This window comes from Gallus gallus, chromosome 7 (genome assembly GCF_016699485.2).
Source record: "Gallus gallus isolate bGalGal1 chromosome 7, bGalGal1.mat.broiler.GRCg7b, whole genome shotgun sequence".
Classification (NCBI taxonomy): Eukaryota; Metazoa; Chordata; class Aves; order Galliformes; family Phasianidae; genus Gallus; species Gallus gallus.
In genome coordinates this window covers 34506048-34527292 of record NC_052538.1, presented here as the reverse complement: position 1 = coordinate 34527292, position 21245 = coordinate 34506048, and the positions used below count along the sequence as shown (strand labels likewise).

The 21245-nt window shown below is 47.5% G+C and overlaps 1 protein-coding gene across 5 annotated transcripts in view; it reads right to left on the bottom strand.

The window, feature by feature from the left end:
* Window positions 1–340: 340 nt before the first annotated feature.
* LYPD6 (LY6/PLAUR domain containing 6) overlaps window positions 341–21245 on the bottom strand; it is a 40989-nt gene continuing 20084 nt past the window's right edge. For 4 of the 5 annotated variants that reach the window (XM_046944172.1, XM_001234905.6, XM_040704389.2 and 1 more), the window contains 4 exons: window positions 6494–6673; window positions 4890–4988; window positions 3261–3391; window positions 341–2661 (listed from right to left, as the gene is read on the bottom strand). In XM_046944172.1, the coding sequence (XP_046800128.1) occupies window positions 2500–2661; window positions 3261–3391; window positions 4890–4988; window positions 6494–6611 (510 nt within the window). In that variant the 5' untranslated portion in view covers window positions 6612–6673 and the 3' untranslated portion in view covers window positions 341–2499. Of the gene's footprint in view, window positions 2662–3260; window positions 3392–4889; window positions 4989–6493; window positions 6674–20467; window positions 20861–21245 lie in introns of all 5 variants that reach the window. The other variant, XM_046944173.1, reaches the window with a different exon arrangement.

Below are 21245 nucleotides of genomic sequence, written 5' to 3'. Positions count from 1 at the left end.
TTCAGCTAAGAACTGCAGGGCTATCTTTTTTTTAATAACTTTCTTAGGCTTTGGGCTATGTGCTCCCCAGTACCATTGTCAGTCCTTTTGCCTGAAGCTGTTTGCATCCCACGAAGCGTTGGCTGCAGGAGTGCAAATAAAGAACTGCAGGAGAGCCAGAAGGCGGCACTGGGACTGTGCGAGCTGAGAGCAGAGCCATGGAACACACACAGCTCAGAGGGAGCAGCTGAAGGAGAAGAGGATCCGGGGTCATAAATGGAGACCCCACTGCAGGAAGGAAGCGGGGACACAGGACAGCATGCAGCAGTTTTCAGACGGTACACTTATCTGACACATCACCTGTATGATTAAAACATTTATTTGTATAACTGTACATCATTTACAATTGTTAAAAAATTAGGTATTTAAAAGGCATCTCCCAGCCTAAAAATAAATACGGTGCAGCTCAGCATTATATGCCCGGAGAGACCCACAAGGAAAGAGCAGAGGGAGATTCATGTGTGGGGTCTCAGCTTCTTCTCCATGGCCCATGGCCTGTCCCCACTCTATCATGGGTCTGAGCTGATGCAGTTCACCCCCTCTCTGCAAAGGAGCAAGGCCACTTTTTCCTCCTCTGACTGCAGGAGGAATTAGTGTAGCACATAGGGTTAGGTGTGTGAATGGGGTTAAAGTGTTCTTCTGTTAAACGCAGGAGCTCACAGAAGGGCCCGGGTTGGAAGGGACCCCAAGGATCACGAAGCTCCAACCCCCTCCAGCAGGCAGGGGCACCAACCTCCACAGTTCATACCAGCCCAGACTGCCCAGGGCCCATCCAACCTGGCCTTGAACACCTCCAGGGATGGGGTGAACAACAGCAAGCTGCATAGAATGAGAGAATCATTGAGGTTGGAAAAGGCCTCTAAGATCACCAAACCCAACCCCTCCCACCATGACCACTGACCCTGTCCCTCAGTGCCACATCTCTGTGGTTCTGGAGCACCCCCAGGGACAAGGATGTCCCCCTCCCCTCCTCTTTCTTCCTCTCTGCTGCCTCTGCAGCCAGCTCTGGGGGAGGAATGGCAGTGAGGGTACAGCTGGTTGGGTCCTGGGGTGGACAGGTGGGTTGAGTTTGCACAAAGCAGCAGATTGCAACTACCCCTTAATACTAGAGATGTGTGAGCAAGTCACAGGAGAGCCAAAAGCACCTCCAAATGCAGCTAACGTCTTCAACAGTTAGTTCTATAGTAAAAGGTAAAAAGGGAAAGACACAGTGCTCAATGCTCAATTTTGACCAGGAAATATATAGGTAAATTAATTTAAAAAAAAAAAAAAAAAAAAAGCAAAAAAAACCACCACCACAACCCCCACACCAAGAGGTACCAAGGCATCCAGTGTGCTTTCCTACCCCAGAGAAATGCCCCAGACCCGAAGCGTGAGAGCTGCTCTCCGTTCTCCTCCAGTGACAGCACTTCAGCAGGTATCACAGCTCCGAAGCCAAAGGGCAGCACACAGCACTGGGAGTGCAGGATTTCCCTCCCTCTGTCTACCACTTTATGCTGTGGCTCACCCCCAAAAAAAGCACGGCAGAGCATAAGCTGTAACTTGGTAAAGCTCCTTGGAGCATGACTGCCCAACAGTAGTTCAGAAAAGAGCAATTGGGGACGTTCATAAAACGAGACCACGGACCCCCTGTTTATATAACTGACCTTAAAAAAAATGAAGTGGATTTGTTTGCAACAGTGACACAAAATATTATATTTATATATATTTATATATATATATATATATACTCTTATGATAATTTATATACTACAGGCTTACCCACTTGCAGAACCACTTTTTTTTTTCTTCCCCCAGCAGTATCAGCATTAAGAACCTTTTAAATGCTTTAGAGCCTACTTGATATACAAAAATAAATATTGCATACGTGGTGCCCAACCAAACCAAGAACCACAGGAAGCCATCGAGGTTCCCCAACCCACCCCGTCCCCCCCCATGCCCACTTCCCACATCCCTCAGTGCCACATCCACAGCTCTGGGACCCCCCCAGGGATGGTAACCCCCACTCCCCGGGCAGCTGTGCCACTGCCTGACTGCTCTGTGGAGAAGGAATGGTTCCTCATATCCTAATACCTTTGTTGCTTATCCTGTGTGTTATCCAATGCGTTTTCCCAGACCAGGCAAGGGGGACACTGGTTTGATTGCTGTGACAAATGATGCTAACAACAATGAACAATGCCAGAAAGAACATTCTGAATGAGCGAGTGATGGTAAGAGGAGGTGGCAGTGATGTGGTACTTCTGAATAAAAAAAAAATCATGGAGGTTAGACAGACATCAAGAAAAGTCTAGGCCTGACATCCAGGCACATTTTGCACGTGTTTCTTCCAAAACCAGCAAAGAAATGTGGGTTTTAGTCCTCTTTGAATCCATCTCCATACCAGTATCGCCAATTAACAAGCTTTCAGATACAGTTCTGAAGCGTGGGGTCCTGAGCACAGGTGTGGGGCCGGATCCTGGTCTATGCCATGAGCCCCAGCAGGAGGCACACTGCTGTCAGCACGGCGCGACCTGACAGCCCCGGGGTGCTGCTGAGAGGGGACAGGGTGGTGAACACAGCATCGCTTGCATTCCTGGGCAGTGGCAGGTTGCAGATGGTGCCTTCACAGCAGGATGTGCAGATCTGAAAGACAGCAGGGGTGAACTCGGTTACCTGGGAAATATCACTGCCACCAAGCGAAGATGGAGGGGCAATAGTAATACAGCATTTGGAAATCAGCACAGTGGCTGCTGGTTTTTTTTTTTAGGAGGGGGTTGGACTCCACGATCTCTAGAGGTCCCTTCCAACCCCTACAGTTCTGTGATCTCAATCCCTTCCCGTTGTGCAGTAATAATGCATCGCTTAGTGCAAGGAGAACATCCGTTCTGAAGGGCTTCTTTTCTCCTCCCCAAAAGTCAGTTGATGGATCAAGCAATGCTGTTTGGCTGACAGAGAGCCAAAACTCAAAGGAATTGGGATCTATTCCCATGGAGTTGTTGCTGGATGGGCAATAAGTTGCATGTTGGTTTTGACCCATTGCAGCAAGGCTGACCACCAGCCTTCAGGAAATGTATTTATGCATATAAGTATCCCATTTTTCATACCCAAGCCCTCTGCTGCCATGGCTCTGGGGCTCTCTGCACATCTCAGGAAGGAACCAGGGATGCTCGGTGGGCACCAGCTGCCATGCTGAGGGCACAGCCCTGCCTGGTTTCACACAAAGAAGCAACTCCAGTCCTCACCTTGTACTCCTCATGCTTTACATATGTGCATCCAGTAGACAGGCAGTCCTCCAGGGGCACGCAGCGCTTGGTGACGGACACGCTCTCTCCAGTAACTCTCATCATGTGTTGGCTGAAGCAGTACCTCGTGCCTAGAGGGAAAGGAAAACGCGTTCACCTGACAAAGCTAAGGCTTGTGGTGGTGTACAAGCAAGAAGAAACAAGGAAAGAATCCTTGCACTTCAAAACAAGAGGGTTCTGATGTATTCATTACAGTACAATGGGGAACTACCATGTCCAAGCACTAAGACCTCTCTCCAGATCAGCAGTTTTCAGTCGGGTTGGTTCTGATGGTTATTACTAAATGCAAACACTGGGGCCACCACTGTCTCCTTCCACAGCAAGCTGCAGGCTCCACATGCTGGTAATGTTGTCATTAACTGCATAAAATACCACCTACTGCTGTCTAAACAGGGAGTGTCCGGGAACGTTGGTCTCATCCCATGCCAACCAGCCTGATCTTTTTTATTGTTGTTGATGTTGAACCGATTTGAGCTCTCAAAGCAAATAAATTCTCAAGCAGACAGTGCTCCCTGACAGGCTGCAAGCACAGCTGGTTAGTCTGGAATTCACATTAATGTCTTTTTCCTTCCAACATAAATATTTTTGTGAGGATACTCGTAATATCCCACAGGAGACCAGGACAGTGCCAGATAGAGGCAGAGCAGCGGTGCTGAGCCTATGGAAAGCACTGGAACAAGTCAGCAGCATCCCGACACGGCTCCCACCTGGCAGTGACACTGCCCACATCCCCTGCTTATGAACAGGCTCCATCAGCAGATGGGGACAACCTCAATGTCTCTTAACTGAGAGAGGAGAGGTTGAGGTTGGATATGAGGAGGAAGTTTTTCCCCCAGAGGGTGGTGACGCACTGAACAGGTTGCCCAAGGAGGCTGTGGATGCCCCATCCCTGCAGGCATTCAAGGCCAGGCTGGATGTGGCTCTGGGCAGCCTGGGCTGCTGGTTGGCGACCCTGCACATAGCAGGGGGTTGGAACTGGATGAGCACTGTGGTCCTTTTCAACCCAAGCCATGCTGTGATTCTTTGATTGCTGTTATCTGGTACCTAACACCCTGAATTGTCACCATCTACAGACTGATGGGCATTATGAACCAAAAATAATGCAAAGATGCCATCCGAAAAACAGCAGTTCTGGCTCCCCTGAGGAGAGTCACCAAACCATGACCTTGTGCCATAAGGGAGGGAAGTGAACAAAGCAAGGTCCCATATCATAGAACCATGGAATCATTTAGGTTGGAAAAGACCTCTAGGTTCTCCAAGCCCAACTCCAATCCATCCCACCATGCCCGCTCACCATGCCCTTCAGTGCCACATCCCCACAGCACCCACAAGGACCAACTGAGCTGGAGGAGTATTTGGAGTAGATGGAAGCGCTAAACTTCACCAACTGCAAAGGGACAGAAAAGCTTAAGGGATTATTTGTATCACTTACACATCCTTCACGTGGCAGAGGCTCACAACCGCTGGCAATGCAGTGCACTGGAAGCCTCAGCACCGTCCCTGCGGTTTGCCCAATGGACAGGTATAGCAAGGTAGGGTGAAGTGAGACCCTGCTGTGGGGCTGCTTACCTCTCGGACAGTAGACATCCGGAGCCCAGCGGTTGCATTCGTAATTATCTGCTGCCCTTTCGCAGGTGAAACATTTAAATCCATGAGGAAATGGCGTGGCTGGAAGGAACAAACCGTATTCAGGTAAAATGACCCAACTTTTCAAAGGCACATGGCAACGCATTCTTTTTTCAGACGTATCTTATTACAACCATAGCTGCCAGCTCCATCGGGATTCGTCCTGCTTTGTAAGAGCCCTGCCACCACCAGCAGCACCAAGAGGGCTCATGCATCTGCAATAAGGGCTCTGTTCAGACGTGTTTTCCCAGGAAAACTGCCTGCTACCCTCTTCAAAGGGCACGAACGCAAGCAAGGAGTGCTTGTTCTCTTGGAATCAGAGTTCACATCCAGTACTGTTACCTCACCAGGGTTGATAACAAAATATCAGATGCATTAAGTACTTCTGGACGCTGTCCCACCAGAAAAATAAATGGCCACTGTTGAAGGCAGGCTGATGTCCCCAAAGGAAAGAAAAATCAATCTGCTGAACCTCCAGTCATTAACAGCAGCCTCCATCCTCGTTTATCTCGCCAAACGAAGAGCACAGCTTCCTAAGTGGTCTCCTGGCAGGACTTCTGTAGCACATTCAATACGTCTTCAAGGTGCTGCCACCATCTCAGAAGCCAAACGGTGACCGGGTCACCTTTATCTTTATGGAGCAAAGCAAGCTGAGCCTCTGCAGCCCCGTGAGCCACATCTCGCTCCTCACCCAACCCTGGAATGGTGTGAGCCAGGCTCCATTTGGGTACAGAAGGTGGCCTTTGTCATGCAGGAGGGACCTGCTGTTTGTCAGCTGTCCCCCATTGCCCAGTCCCTCAGGGTAAGCACCATCAAGGCACTGGGACCATATCCAGTGGGGCTGACACAGCACTAAAGGCACAGCCTGGGGTGGGACAACAGCACACTACTGATGATACTCATGTCTTGCCCTGGGCAGCTAGTAGGCCATGGCTACAGGTATTACCATATTGGAATTCCATCTTGCTTGTGCAGAATTCAGCTGAATTCTGAACAGACAAGTTTTCTTTGGGAGCAGATGGCAGGCACAGCTCTACAAGCACTCCTGTGGGATTAAATCAAAACTTGTACATGATAAAACAAACCAGCTATTATTAAAAGGACAGCCCGTGGAAGATCTGAAGACACATAATCCCTCTACATCATTATTTCAGGCACTTCCTGTAATAATCATGGAGTGGTTTGGGTTGGAAAGGAACTTACAGCCCATCCAGCTCCAACCCCCTGCCATGGGCAGGGAAACCTCCCACCAGATCAGGCTGCCCAGGGCCCCATCCCGTGAGGTTCACATGGGCCCTCCTCTCAAGCCTGCCCAGGTCCCTCCAATTGGCATCCCTTCCTTAATAAGTAAGTCAGGAATGGTTTACACCAGAGATACAAGTGGTCATTTTTCACCCACGCTCTCAACTATTGATGTGCTTTGGGCAAACTGCTTGGTCACGGGGGCCAGAAACCCTTGAAGGAAAAAGCAGAGCAACCCCGCTGCCCCCACCCATCAATCCCCCCAGGAAGCCATGGACTGGTTTCACCCTGCAAGCCGTGCTTACTGGAGGGGTGGAGGTAGACGATGTCCTTCACTGTGAAGTCGCGGGGCTGTGCAGCCCTCAGCCAGCCGGCCACGAGGCCCAGCAGGAGGACGTGGGCCAGCCTGGGCTGCGAGGCCATCACCCGCCACAGCCGTGCTCATGCGGCGGCCCTGGGAGCGCAGCAGCAGATGGAAAGTTCACCTAAGGATGGCAGAAACAAAGAAGTGAGCAGAGTGCACGTTGCGGATGGAGCCCATCTCACCAAACCCCTGGTCCCAACGTAGGCAGCGGTGACTTCCTCCTTGGAGACGCTCAGGGGACTTCCAGATATGGGCAACCTGCAGTAGGTGGCCATGCTTGAGCAGGGCTTGGACCAGATGGACCCCGAGGTGCCTTTCATGCTTTGCTCTTATCTGGAAACAGCTCTTCTATTAAAACACTGTGAAACGCACGAAAATACAGAGGGGAACAGATAACACACAGTGCGGTGCCTGAACCATTGTTATTTTAACATCACAGAGGAAGAAGTGCCAGTTTCCATCGGGTTTAGTCCACAGGTGTGCATCAGCCAGGGGAAAATGAAATCATCATTAGAAACAACAGGAACAGAACAAACCTCTCCCAGCCACATGAAAGCCAAAAGGATGAGGATGAGTTTACGCCCACAAACAAATAACAAGTGATTGCTTATTTTTTCTTCTGAAGGAGACATATATGGGTCGCTGTGGATGTGACTTAAAACCTGCCGGATTCTGTGCAGCACCAACTTTCTGCTACCCTCTTCCTCCCCTCCAATTTACACTATCCCGAATTGCAGTCTGGGGGAAGAGTCGCACAGTGTTTAGATCATACAGTCTGTTTACCAAAGGTCCGAGGCACTGACACAGAAGCCCCAGTTAACTCAATCTTTCCAGCTTCACCGGCACCTTTCCGATTACTTCTTCCTGCCCTCTGCCCTGACACACCGCGGTGGAAATTAACCATTGAGTTCCCCAAGCAGCAGTCCAATGGCCCCTTGTCAGGTCCCATTAGGGCAGTGACATGTCGGCCCTGCCAACACCACTGCTGCAGACAACGGGAGGTCCCCACCCCACTGCCTCCCCCGGCTCCGGGAGAGACACGCTGGCGAAGGAGGCAGCTGGTGTGAGGATGGGTTTGTCTGCTTAGAATGATGGAATCATAGAATCGTTAAGGTTGGAAAGATATTGAGGCTATGAAGCATGTCCAGAGAGAGGGGCAACAATGCTGTGTGGGTTCTGGAGCACCAGTCTTATGGGAAGAGGCTGAAGGAATGGGGTGGTTCAGTCTGGAACAGAGGAGGCTCAAGAGAGACCTCATCCCTCCCTACAACTCCTGAAAGGAGGGGAGGGGGTCAGCCCTGCTCCCAGGTGACAGTGATAGGACAAGAGGTGATGGCCTCGCATTGTGCCAGGGGAGGGTCAGGGTGGGAACAAGGAAATATTTCTCCTCCAAAGAGCGGTCAGGAACTGGCACAAGTTGCCCATAGAGTGGGGGGTCACCATCCTTGGGGGTGTCCCAGAGCCGTGGGGATGTGGCACTGAGGGACGTGGGCAGTGGGCATGGGGGGGTGGGTTGGGAATCCTAGAGGTCATCTCCAACCATAATGGTTCTGTGATCATCTAATCCAACCACAGCCCATCACCACAATACCCACGAAACCATGTCTTCCTACAACCATTTCCTCCTTGCTCTCCAGGCCCCATCTTCAAATTTCTCTTATCTTACATTTCTCTTACGCTACAGCCGTCTTATCTTTCACTTGTAAGATCCTGCATCGCAGTGCCCTAAGGCAATATTTCTGCTGCCAGAGAAATAAAGAAGCAGAGCAAGTGAAAGCTCCCTCTCCTCAGCAGGATGCATCAGCCCTGAAGTACAAAGCACAGCGTGTCAAGGCAGCAACATCTGTGACAGTCTGCAGCAAACACAGTGCATGGGGTACACGTGCATGGCCAGCGGTACCAGTGTGCACCATGCTGAGGTGATGTGTACTAGGGGTAAACAAAGTCAAAGGAACCACAAGCAGTGCAATGCAGCAAGATCTGCTCCTGGATGCAACGCAAGCAATTGCTCCTTGTGCACATTAACAATGGAGGAGTTTCTACTACCGAAACTACAACACATGCATTAATTTGTATCTCTCTACAGTTCCACAAACTGACTCCCAATCTCTTATCTGTGCAATGTTACCACTGTTCAAAGACAAGCGTGGATGAAAATTGCAGCTGCTGTCTGCCCACCATCACAAGTCAGCTCCAGCACCTTGGCTAAGACTGAGGAAATGGCCGAATGTGCCATGCTCCATCTGGGATGCATGCAGCTTCCATCTACAGAACCCTCAGGAGTTCTTGTGAAGGGTTCACTGGCTCTCCTCAATCCCAGCAAGCAAGAGTAATTAAACAATCAAACACAATTAGTGCTCAAATTACTCCCAGAAACGTGGTCAATCTAATCTCCTTGCTGCTAATTACAAAGCCTGGAGTTCATTGAGCTAAAAGCCCTCATCCTGGGGCAGTGCAGAGGGTACAATATGTTCCCTCCCACCCTCTTCCCTCCTATCCAACCCAATCTTTAACTAAAGATGCGAAACGGAGATATTTTCATTAGATGACCTTCATTGCATGCATCTTAATTGTGACCAACGGGAGGCTGAAGTTTCTGGACCTCTACAAACAGTTGCTTTAATGAGATGTTATAAAACTTCACCTATATTTGTGCATCCCCTGATGCTAGTTCAGATTCAAGGAAGAAAGCTGACTTAGCTGTGGTTTAATTGAATATTTCAAATAATCAGAATTGACTAAAAAAAAAAAAAAAAAGCTTAAAATTCAGGCAGGTCATCATATTCAGAGAAAATACAGCTTATGGAAATTAAAATCTATGAAACTGAGGTGAGAAATTCCTGGTGAGATGTAATTCATTCCCATTTCCCTCCACCGCACACAACTAATTTACGTTTTATCAATGCAATATCCAAGCCCATGACTACGGACAATTCTGAATTAGCAGAAAGATGGACAGGAACGGTAAATCAATGTGAGACTTAACCTGCAGGTTTTTGCATGGCAGAGGGGCACCCCAAACCCAACGGATCTGTCCTAATTTGGGAATTCCGGCAGACGACCTCGCTGCTCCTGGGGCCGGTGCACGGGGCTGACCTCAATGCGTGGAACCCAGACAGCACGGCTCCACGCGGGCGGAGGGAAGGAAACCATGCATGAGCACAGAAATCCTGGGATTTTCCAGCTAATAAATAAGCAAAAAGGAAAAAAAAAACAACCATCCAGTGAGACCCGGCAGCTGGGCCCCTCTGCAAAGTGGGGGGCAGGGTTAGACTGTTAAATTCTCTCCTAAATAAATGCTATATTCACTGGGGCGGCTGTGAGCGCTCCCATCTGGGCTGCTGCCTGGCTGGACCATGCACTGGGTACAGAAAGGCCCCAGCCCCCTAATCTGCGCCAGACAGGCAAACGGGGTGAATTTCTGTATGGCAGCAGCCATTGGGATCACCCCAGCCGTGTCCTTCCTGTTTGCATTTCAGGTAAAAACAAAAAAAAAAATGCAAGTGGGAGTGCTGGGAAAGCGGAATGGAAACTTCAGCGTGTCGCCAACAAAAAATACCCAAATAAATGAAGAGACAAGTGAAATAGCAGCAGCCAATAGAATTTAAAATATTAAGGCATTTTCTGAAGGTTACGCCTAATAAAGCACAATAGGAACAAGAGAAGCCCAAAGACTCTCATAAGTCTGCAAAATGCAAGTCATGAAATTGTAAGGGGGAAACCCAAAGCCCCATGAGATAACTGTAAGGATTGATCTGTAGCCTGGACACAGAATCCTTCCCAGCATAGATTCCCAGCCCAGTTAGTGAGCAAACACACCTACAGAAGAGCATTTGAAGGAGCAACTCATCCCTCTGGGCTCTTAGCTTACGTTTGTATTAAGCGTGGAGAACTGGGACAATGCAGGGACCAAGCAGACTGTCGGCACAAACTCCGTGTTTTAACCAGATCAAAGGAACCATTGCTTTGCCCGAGGCCGGTCCTCGATCGACTTACAGAGCAGTTTATTTGTGCTCCAGCAATGGAAGATTCAGGTTGTAGAAACCTGCGTGAGAGCGGCTGGGAGGCTTTGGTGGAAAATAGGTCTGAGACAAACCCGTCCGTTTGGGATGGGCGCATTTCAGGTCTGGCGGCGAGAGGAGACGGTTACACGGAGTAATTGGGGAGAGAGCAAAGCAGCGAGCACCACGACCTGCTGATAACAGAGTGAGCTCTGCCCAATTAACAGAGCGTGCTCGGGCAGAATTAAAAAACAACTTAGCGACATCCCGAAACCTAATTGGGAAAAAAGTGCATCTTCAAAGGAAAGGTGCTTATCTTTAACTCTCTCCGGCAGGGTTGGGTGCACCACTTTTGCACCAACAATAAGAAACTTCTCTTGCTGATGAAACTCGCCGAGGTACACAGCGGCACGGTATTAACAGCACAGAAGACATTACCGTTAAAGAGCGAGCCGCAGTGTCTGCCATCGTGCAGCAAACTGTGCCTTAATAAAACCATACATCAATCTGCACCATTGTGTCCTCGCTCTGCTCCTGCCTCCGCCCTCAGATCTTCAGAGCCCGTTGTGACAGTTCTTCTCGTACATCACCTCGCACATTTGACATGCTAGATTAGGCACCAAACCGCGGGCTGCCCAGCATCCATCCAGCGCCAGGATGGAGGGGCTGAGAGATCCGCTCTGAAAACCTGCTGCTGGGGGATGAAGGCATTTTCCCTTTTTTGTTATGAACTAACTCAGATCTCAAGCTTTCCCCCCACAGAAAGGCTTTTTCACCAAAATCAGTGCAAAAAAAAAATATCAGCCCGTTTCTACTTTTCACAGTGGGCGAGGTATTAATGAAGGCGCTCGCTTTGCCCATTCATGCCGCCGTGCCGTATCTTTCTTCAAAACAACCCAGCCTAGTTCTGCAGCAGCTAATGACCAGCATGCAGCAGGGCTCTGGGCCATGCAGTTCACCCAGAGTTCACACCGCTCTTCAGCTCCTGGCCCTCAAGTGGGTTTTGGCATGGCGCAGCACAAACACAGTCCGGGCACCCAACGCTTTTGCTCATTCCCAAAGCGCATCCAAAACTGGGCTGCAGAGGAGGAGACGTTGACAAGTGCAGCCAGCCCTCAAGGCAACTGGAAATAATTGGAAACGGGCTATTTCTAGCCCCATGCTGCAGGCACCCACATAAAGTTTAGTAAACAAGCTGAGTCTCATACAATTGTCCTTTGGAATAAACTTCCCGTGCTCATTCTTCTCTTGATGGAGAAAGCTCATCCCCATCGAGCCAAGCTGGAGGTGGCATCCAGAGCCCAGTTGGTGCACCCAAATAAATACGACCTTCCTCTCACCCTGTTTTGTTATTAGCACTGTTAACTCCTTTGCTCTGCAGGGACCATAACAGACGCTGTAGGAAATCTTCCCTAGCACAAATTTCCATAATTAGTCACGTTAAAATAAAGTAAAAATTAAACCGATTTCCTAATTTCTATCAACGTGGAACTGGAACTGAAATACTTTTCTTATGAAGGTTTTCAAAAAGTTATTCCATTGTAATCCCTAGATATTTATGCATGGTTTTTTTTGAATAAATAGTAGAAACATTAGTTATCATTAAAATCATGTAAAAGAAACTCAGATTAGAGGTGACCAATTAACATTCTTTAAGCTGCCTATTCCATACACGGAGTAAACAAACTTCACCATTTAGCATCATTAATTCATTATGGTTTTCAATAGCTTTTCCAGAAAGCCACAACTCAGCAGAACCCCCAAAGCAAACAACCTTCCTTTGCTCCGTAAAGTTTGAAATTATTTGAATTCAATTAATTATTTGGTCCTCTCTGCCGTGATGGAAGCTATAGACGTCACTGAGCCACGGAGGTCTTGGTGAGATGGGATGCCCCCTGTGCCCACCCATGAGGCTGCACAGTGCTCTTCCATGGGCAGCCCTTTATCCCTATCACTGTCCTCCACTGTTAGCAACACCAGATACAATACTCAACAAAAATACTGTTGTTGTATGGCGTGGTTCAACAGAAAAGCATTCCCATGATCATTAGTGTTAACTAAGGCCGATGAATGTACTTTTCTATTTGTTCTTTTTCAGTAGGAAAAAGAAGTAAATCAAGGCACTGCACAGAGGTAAATGCTGCTGCACTAGAATCACATCAGGTTCTCATTCTCCTGGATTTCTCACAAAACCAAACCTACACATTGGTAATTAATGTTAGAGAATGGTGTGTTCTGCTGTCCAATGGTTACCCTAATCTGAAGCTCCTGGGTTATGTATTACATCAAATCTTGGTTAGCTTCAAGTCCAAACAGTGGATAGGAAAGGTGAATGCTCTGAAACTACAATTCCTTGCTGGCTGACGCTTTACCAAAATAACAGTTATATTCATGTGTTCTTTGTGCCTCATGGCAGAGGTAATGCACACATGAATAAAGCAACCCAGGAAAAGGGCAGAATGACCACTGGAGATCTTAGATGAAGGCTGTGCCAGCATCCATGTCATTCAGTTGACATACTTCAGTGTCATCAGATGATCACCAGATGCCAATTATTACATGGGATGCTAAATAACATTCCTGGTATCAGTGACTGGTAGCTAAGATAGACCTCCTCCATCAAACCTCCCACAGAGCCCACTGCACTGAAGGCTTTCCTGCTCCTTTGTCTGTTTCTTCATCTTACTTTGCCTTTTGCCAGATCCAAAAGCCTCATCATCTTGGCATTAGAAAGCTGAGTTTCCCAAGGTACATGATGTTTATGGAGTACCATCAGTAATTCCAGTGTCTGCCAACACAGAGATGTTATCTGCAGCAGAGCCGAAGAATGCCTCAAAATCATGCTCCAACTCATCTGCCTTCAACGCTCACCTACAGGACGCACTAAAGCAAAGGGCGTTCTCAAAGCTTGCCCCCCTGCTTCAACCAGCCGCTCAGTTTTCACACATGAATCATCTGGCATTCTACAGGCCACGATATATAGCTTTCATTATGTCACAGCTGACATTTTCACTGCTGGAACACCGTGATTTACTGGTTCTCATTAGTCCCAATCCCCACTCTCAGTCCTACCCTCAACTTGTTGGGGAATACTTGTCTGATCAGTGAAATGTTGGTCTGACGTGAAGATGCACTGCTCTTCATCTCCTAATTTCTCTAAAATTGATTTTTCCTGACAACCACCTCCAACGCTGACAGTAAACACGTACCTTCCTAAATACCAAGTCTGCAAGGACATCTCCTCCAGCCTCGGGAGCAAACAGGCTTCTCACAAAGCCAATCCCACCACTATTGCCACAACAGTGCTGCATTTTTACCACAGCAAATACAGAGGAATATCTGACACCAAAGAAAACCATTAAAAATATATATATCTGAACTGAGACTTCGCATGAGACCAAGAACAAGACCAATACCAGCATTAGGCAATGGGACCGATACTACCAGAGGGACTAATTTTCCCCACAAAGGCACTACTTGTTGAAATAGGCTTTTTAAAGTCATCTAAAAGGCTCCCACTCCAGAGCACATGACCTCACCTTTTAAACTCTCTCCACTTTCTCCATTATACACATTTACAGTTGCAGGGCTCCATGAAGTCTCCCAACAGCCTGCCAAAAAGCAGCCCATCGTACCCACAGGGCTGCTGCCTGGCTCCAGCTATCGCACCTTCTCCCATCATTCTGTTGGCAGCCAAGCAACCCTTCCAAATTCCTTATCTGCAGATCATACTGAGATAAAACTTGGAACAGAAATGTTCACAAGCACTGAAAACAAACATCTCGGAGCAGAGAGAAAAGCTCAGTGGTTAATATAGGTCTTGTGCTGCTCCTTCTTGGAGATACCATGGCCTGATCCAGCCCTCAGGCACACTCAAGAGATAAAAGTTTACTCCCTAAGGCTAGTAGAGAAGCTAACAAGGAGATGGACTGAAAATTCAGAAATCTTACAGGAGCTAAGAACACACTGGAATGTGTTTGATAAGGGGAATTCCACATTGCTTTCTGTGGCGCTAATTAATTTCCCTTTTACATGGTATTGGAACATCTTGAAAAATTAAATCAGGCCAAAGTGCTTATAGAGAATGAAGGCTTCTCCAAGAATATTATATGTCAAATGCAAATTGCTCTATAACATCTACCACCATCACCACCATACTCACCAACAGCTATACATTCCGGCACTGAAACACTGACTTAATTTTCATGACGTCTGGGTTTGTCACAAGTCATTGGTTGTAAAACCACCTACAAGTCTGCATCAGGTTCTAATGGGAAACAGAACTGAAGGAACTTCTGTTTTCCCTTTAGGTAAAACATACACTTGCTGTTACTATCTCCAACTACCAATGCAGAAAGATGTCTGTAATAACTGAGAATGCAGTTAAAAAACAAGTCAATATTATAAATAGATAATAAGTTTATCTGTTGAAATCCTACACTGGGAACTGCAATTGCAATGTCATGCAGCCAGGAAGAGCTGTGCAAGCAGCCCTTGGATCACAAGCCCGGGGCTTTGCAGAGAGCCCACACCAACCTCACCCATGTGGTTCATTTGGAAGGAGGTAACGATGCTGCTGGTGGTGGTAACAAGGCCACCAAATCCAAGAGCTGTGCTGTATTATCCCTTCTACTCTGTCCAACACCAAAACACTTCTGATGACTCACTAAAGGGCAGAAGGATCCATTTAGAAGCTCTTTCCTGCCTTACCTGTCACCAGCCCTATCTGACAGCCCTGCAGTCAGCTGGTTTTACAGATGCCTGATAGCATCTTTTGTTTTTTCATCCAGTTTTCAAAGAGTCATCCCTCCACCCTTGTCTCCATTCCTGTTTTCTCCTTCCTTTTCTCCCATTAAAACTAATTTGTTACCCTTGACTCGCTCACAGATAGTTCCCCTTTACAATAATTATTCTCCCTACAGTACCAGCAGTAGACTCACAGCCCTCTGTGTACTTACCTACCTTCATACAGCCATAGAATATCCTAAGTTGGAAGGGACCCATAAGGATCATTGAGTTAAGTAAGGCTGAGTGTCCTGGGTTAAATAATAGTAAATAACAGTAATAGTAAATAATGCTTATCCTGAGATAGAAATACAGCAAACAGCATCCCCCACATATTTCTGTACTGTCAGTAAATGCTCAGCACTATTCGGTGGAAGTCTGGCAGGTTTGGTTCTATATTTGTTTGAGTTGGAAGGGACCCTTAAAGGCCATCTGGTCCCACTCCCTGCAGTGCACAGGGACACCCACAGCTCCATCAGATGCTCGGAGCCCATCCAACCTGGGTGGGAGGGGAGTCTGAAGGTATGGGGCATCACCACCTTTCTGGGCACCCTTTGCCTCACTACCCTTATGATAAAAACTTTCTTCCTTATATCCAGTCTGAATCTCCCCTTTTTCAGTTTGAAACCATTTCCCCTTGTACTCTCACAACAGATCCTGCTGACGAGTCTGTCCCCTTCCTTCTCACAACCTCCCTGCAGGTACATGAAGGATAAAGCCTCAATAACCCAAAAACACGTGGAGCCTGAAGTTTCCACAAGCAGACTCTTCCCCGGCCCCATTCTCTGCTGTTCTGGGGCTCACTGGATGGCATTCAAGTCAGCCCCACAACCAGCAGTGCTCAGCAAAACACCCCACTCAGGGCTGCCTCCCTCCAGCAACCCCACCACAACACAGTGCTGCTGAAAATGTACCTTTCTGCAGAAGGGCAGGTAACTGAAGAGATCTGGGTCTGCTGAGATGCACAGGATAAGGCGTGCAGTAACCAAGGCTCCCGGAGCAGGGCAACAGGATCCCTCCCAGTGCCTCATAAAGTTATACAGCAGTGTGAGAGGCACAGGAATTAATTAGAAAGCGGGTTTCCATGTCTGATCATGTGTCTGCTCTTTGTTTACAAGGAGGACGGGCACTGGGCTGACTCCTCTGAAACAAGATGGCCCCTACTGCCCCATTACGCTCTGATGGAAATAAAATGGCATTGATGAAGGTAAGGATGTCACAGAAATGACAGGAAAAAAATTGCTAGACAGAAGTTTGTGGAGCCTGCCCTGCAATTTGTGCCCTGTGGGTCTCTGAAGCCTTCCGTGCTTTTTCCTCTGTGCAATATAACCAAGAGAAAAGCAAAAAATGCATTACTCTTCCACAGAGGATTTGTTTCTCCCAGACTCACCCACTATGTGAATCTTAAAAACCCTAAGAATTAAATAATAATTTTAAAAAATCAGCTTTATACCAGAAACTGAGCAGCTACAGCTCTAAGCTCAGTTTCCATAGGGCTGGGCTTGGTGATCCTCCAGGTCTCCTCCAGCCTCAATGGTTCTATGAAACGCTACTTTAAATGGGTTCCTCCTTGGGGCTGAGGCTGGGAGCCCTCCTGCAGGCAGAGCATGGGACCCAGCTCGTCCCGAAGTGTCAGGAAATTACCTTTTTTTTTTTTTTTTCTTTCTTCAAACAGAAGAGATTAAAAGCATGACAAGCAGCCACCCTCTGTTATGACAGAACTGTGTGGATATTCCAGCGTTTGATTTATTATCGAAGGGTTTGGCCGCTGCGAAGCTCCGAGCCACGCTGCTGTGCCAGATATATGATGTCACATCACTCCATTCCTGACTCCCTGCCAGTTTGAGCAGTGATGTTAAATGAAGCCAAAATGAGCTTCCTGTGCTGCACTCGAAACAAAAGAGCATTTTTACAACGTCGCCCTCAGGGCTGATAGAAATATATACATCCAACTCAACACAGAGTCACCATCTTATCGTATTATCAGCTTCTCCTCGCACAGACCAAGAATACAATGTAGGATATGACATAATGTGACTATATTTAAGCCAGCACAGACACAGAGAGGTTTCCAAACAGGGCAGGCAACGACCATGCTTCCACACAGGGAGCACAGTGGGGCAAAGAGATGTAACCTCAGCCCCACTTGGAGACTGAAGAGCTATTATGGGCTTTGAATTACAAGAAGTCACCCGGACCTTGATGTAACACCACTGCCATCCAGTCTTCAGCACTGTAGACACCCAGGGAGTTTAACCACATTAAAGAGTACAGTTGCTAGCCAGATTTGGATGCAATCTGCAAAGCAGGTGTTGCAGTTCTGCCCAACCCAGGCCATGGCTACTTACCTTTAAAAGTATTTTGTGTGCCCAAATGCACTCCTTTGGTGCCTCTCTGAGCAGCAGCCATGGAGGATGTTAGCCCTGAAGGAATAGGCTTGGTAGGTTTATCTTGTGCAGTCTGGGTTGGGCTCAGCAGCAGAGCATTTTTGCTTAAAACATGGCCAAGGATAGAGTGATGGTGATGCTTTCTCTAAAGAATCCCACTATTTAATTTGAAGTGTCAGAGGATAAAGAAACATCAGGTCATATGGAAAGCGCTGTACCATATAGCCAAGTGTCACATCTTGCATGGTGTGCCTATGGGATGTGACTTTTCTGGTACTGCAGAAGCAGCACAAGGCAGTGCTGCATGCACAGCCATGCATGATGTTCTCTGTTCAGTGAACCCAGTAAGGCAGACTCAAACCCCAGGGAATGGAGCAACCAAGGACTGACTGCAAAGACATTTGGACCTCTCTGGAGGCCCATGGAGATGCCACAGCCTCAATCCTGAACAATGAGCTCATTTTAACAGACACATTGTGGGATACCGTGCCTCAAAAAACACAAAGTGAGTGGACACAGACCATGCTTAGGATTTGAAAAGAGCAAGCAGATACTTAACACCTTGAAATGCTGGAGAATAATGAGAAAAATCCAACAAATGGATGGCGATCAGACAGATCTGGTGGCTCAGACCTCTAACTGGCGGCCCTGCCCCGCCAGATGCTGCTGACAGCTGCTGAAAGCACATGCAATCATTTCAAGACAAATCACCTTGAAAGTAATCCTCCCTCAAGAGAGCTTATGATATCCAACAAATGTAAACCGTTTTCAGACATCCATGGAAAGAAGAGGATTGTAAAGGTCTCAGGAAAGCAATTACGTAGTGAGGACACTGATCAGAGAAAAAAGCTTTGTCTTTAGACAAAGGCAGGCACCAATGAATGCAGTTATCAAGCACTACAGACCAAACGGGACAAGATCAGCTAAGTGGCTTTCATTCTGATGGAATTCTCTGTTCCTGAAGATTCTGTGTACCACCTGGCTGGCAAGCATGGCCCAAGTATCAGAAGTGTGAGCTTGTGTGGCCAAACCCATCAAAGTAACATCAAACCAGAAATGCCAGACTATATCTGGGGACACAACGTACATCCTTTTCCTAGCAACTGGAGCTGTTTGACAATTAGTGAAATGCATTTCCTGCTTACAAACAAGCTACACTGAGCTGAAATGGAAGAACATGCTACAGATACCAACTCTGCTGAAAACATCATGTGAATTTGTTGGGTAACAGCAAGAGCTCAGCTCCTCACTTGGCTCCCTTACTAGGTCAGTGCGATGTGTCCCCAGACCTGGGCAGCTTCCCACAGCTCTGTACAAGAGATGGAGAAAAGCTTTGGCATAAAGACATTTATCCATTCCCGATAGCAACACAGAAAGGTCACTGCAAGACCTCAGAACTTCTTCTCATGACACATCCTCTTGATGGACATCTGAGATGACGCCACTAAATGCACAACAGTCCCAACTCGGAAGTGTGGTTATTACCTTAGTCCTGGTTTCCAGAACCTCAATATCATTTTCATTCACTGGCATCACCAGCAGAGCTTTTCATACCCATTTGGACCACCAAGCCAAGCAAGCACCCTCACAGCACAAGAACTGAAAGAAAAAACCTGACCGGCAGAGTACACACCTTGCATGGCAAGCAATTTGGTGTATGGTCCAAAGCACCAAGACCTGTCCTAATCACCTCGAGCTCATTAATTTACAAAGCTTTGTCCCAACTCTGGCAGCTGGCAGATGATCACGCTTTTAGTTGATGCGATCCAGAGTAATTCTCTAAAAGGCATTTAAAAGCTAGCCAGAAAATAAGTATTTTTTTATATCATTAGAAGTACTAAAAACTTTTAATGGCACCAGACTGTCAAGGTGAGGGAAACAAGTTTGTTACTTAATTTTTTGTTCATGCGAAATCTTCATCCGTGTGGCTTTCCACCCCAAGCACCACCAGCAGTCAATGCACTCAGTCTCCCAAGGCTCACCCACCATCTCTGAGCCCTTGTGCTGGAGAAAGGCAAACAAACAACCTGATGCAAACTGCCCTGCTGCTTCTCTCCCTTTTTTTCTTCGTGTCCTCAAGCACAGCTTCTTGAGGAAACGAGGCTTTTGCCCTTTCACCAGGGTTTCCTCTGCCTTTCCCACCAAAAGCAGCCCTCATCAGCTCCAAAAAGCCACAGGTTGGCTGTCCTTGCTGCCTAACACCAAGCTTAACACAGCATCATTCCCAGCTGAAGTGTTTTAGCATGTATAAGCATCTCCCTTTTTTAAATGGGTAAAGATCTGTTGGTTCAACAGTCCTTCTGGCTGCCTCACCTGAAGGTCAGCCAATTAAGAAGTACCACCAAAAAATCAATTAGGAGTGTACACAGAGATAGCTTTATAAAACTTCTTTGGATCTGGGAAAAAGTAAGATTAATAAAACGACAGCAAGAATTTTTAGAACATTTTAAAGACACAGACCTCTGTGCCACATCAGCTGGTAAAGAGCTATGTTGTTTGGAACAAACAAGCTAAACTGTTGTTGAAAACTTCTAAGCTTGCATAGAAAACTTGCCTAATGCTACTAAACAACTTCCAAGGTTTTTCAGTCCTTAAAAGCCAAATGAGAAACCAGGACGAGGCTCTGAGCAACCTGATCTAGCTGTGAATGTCTCTGTTCATTGCAGGGCACTCAGACTAGATGACCTGTAAAGGTCCCTTCCAACTCCAAGGTTTCTATGAAACTTATATATGTGCACTCACCATCCAGCTTAGGAAATTAAAGGAGGAGGACGAGGGCACTCGGTCATGTCCCGGGTATGAGGATCAGAGGGCTTCTCACCTCCCAGAAGGCGCTTCCTGCAGGCGACTCCCTCGGGTGCTCCTTCTCTGAACTTATTGCTCCCACTTGGACCAGCCCCAGCCCTGCAGGATGAGCCCGGATCCCCACGTCCTGGCACCACGCTCACCTCACTGCAGGAATGGCCCAGCGACCCGGGAGCACGAGGGCACCTGGAGAGATATGCTGTGCTTCTATCTGCAGGCTGGCAGCTGCCTCCTCCACGGCTGAGCCCCAGATGTTCGTCTGGGAAGAGCACTCTAAGTCCAGTGGGGATTTCCACCAAATCCAGCCCCCTGCGTGGTGGGCTTTAGGCTCTATTAACATAAGAATCTATTAACACAGGAATCCCAGGAAAAGAACATTCCTTGGCTGAATATTAAGGCCAGAGAAGTTGGAGAATGCTTCTCACATTTCTTTCTCATCTGCCTCCACAAAAACAAAGTACTGGATAGGCGTGGTATAAATAAAGTATGTAAAAATAACTTAAACTCCTTTAAATATGGTCTAGGATTAGATATGGAGGTTGGTGGACCTGCGTGCAGCAGAGGGGTTGGAGCTTGAGATCCTTGAGGCCCCCCTTCCAACCCAAGCCATTCTATGATTGTATGAAATACCTACACGCGTAAACCGCCACGATAACTGCATTGCTCAAACTGGACATGAAAACCCAGCAGCGCTCACGCCACAACCATACACAGC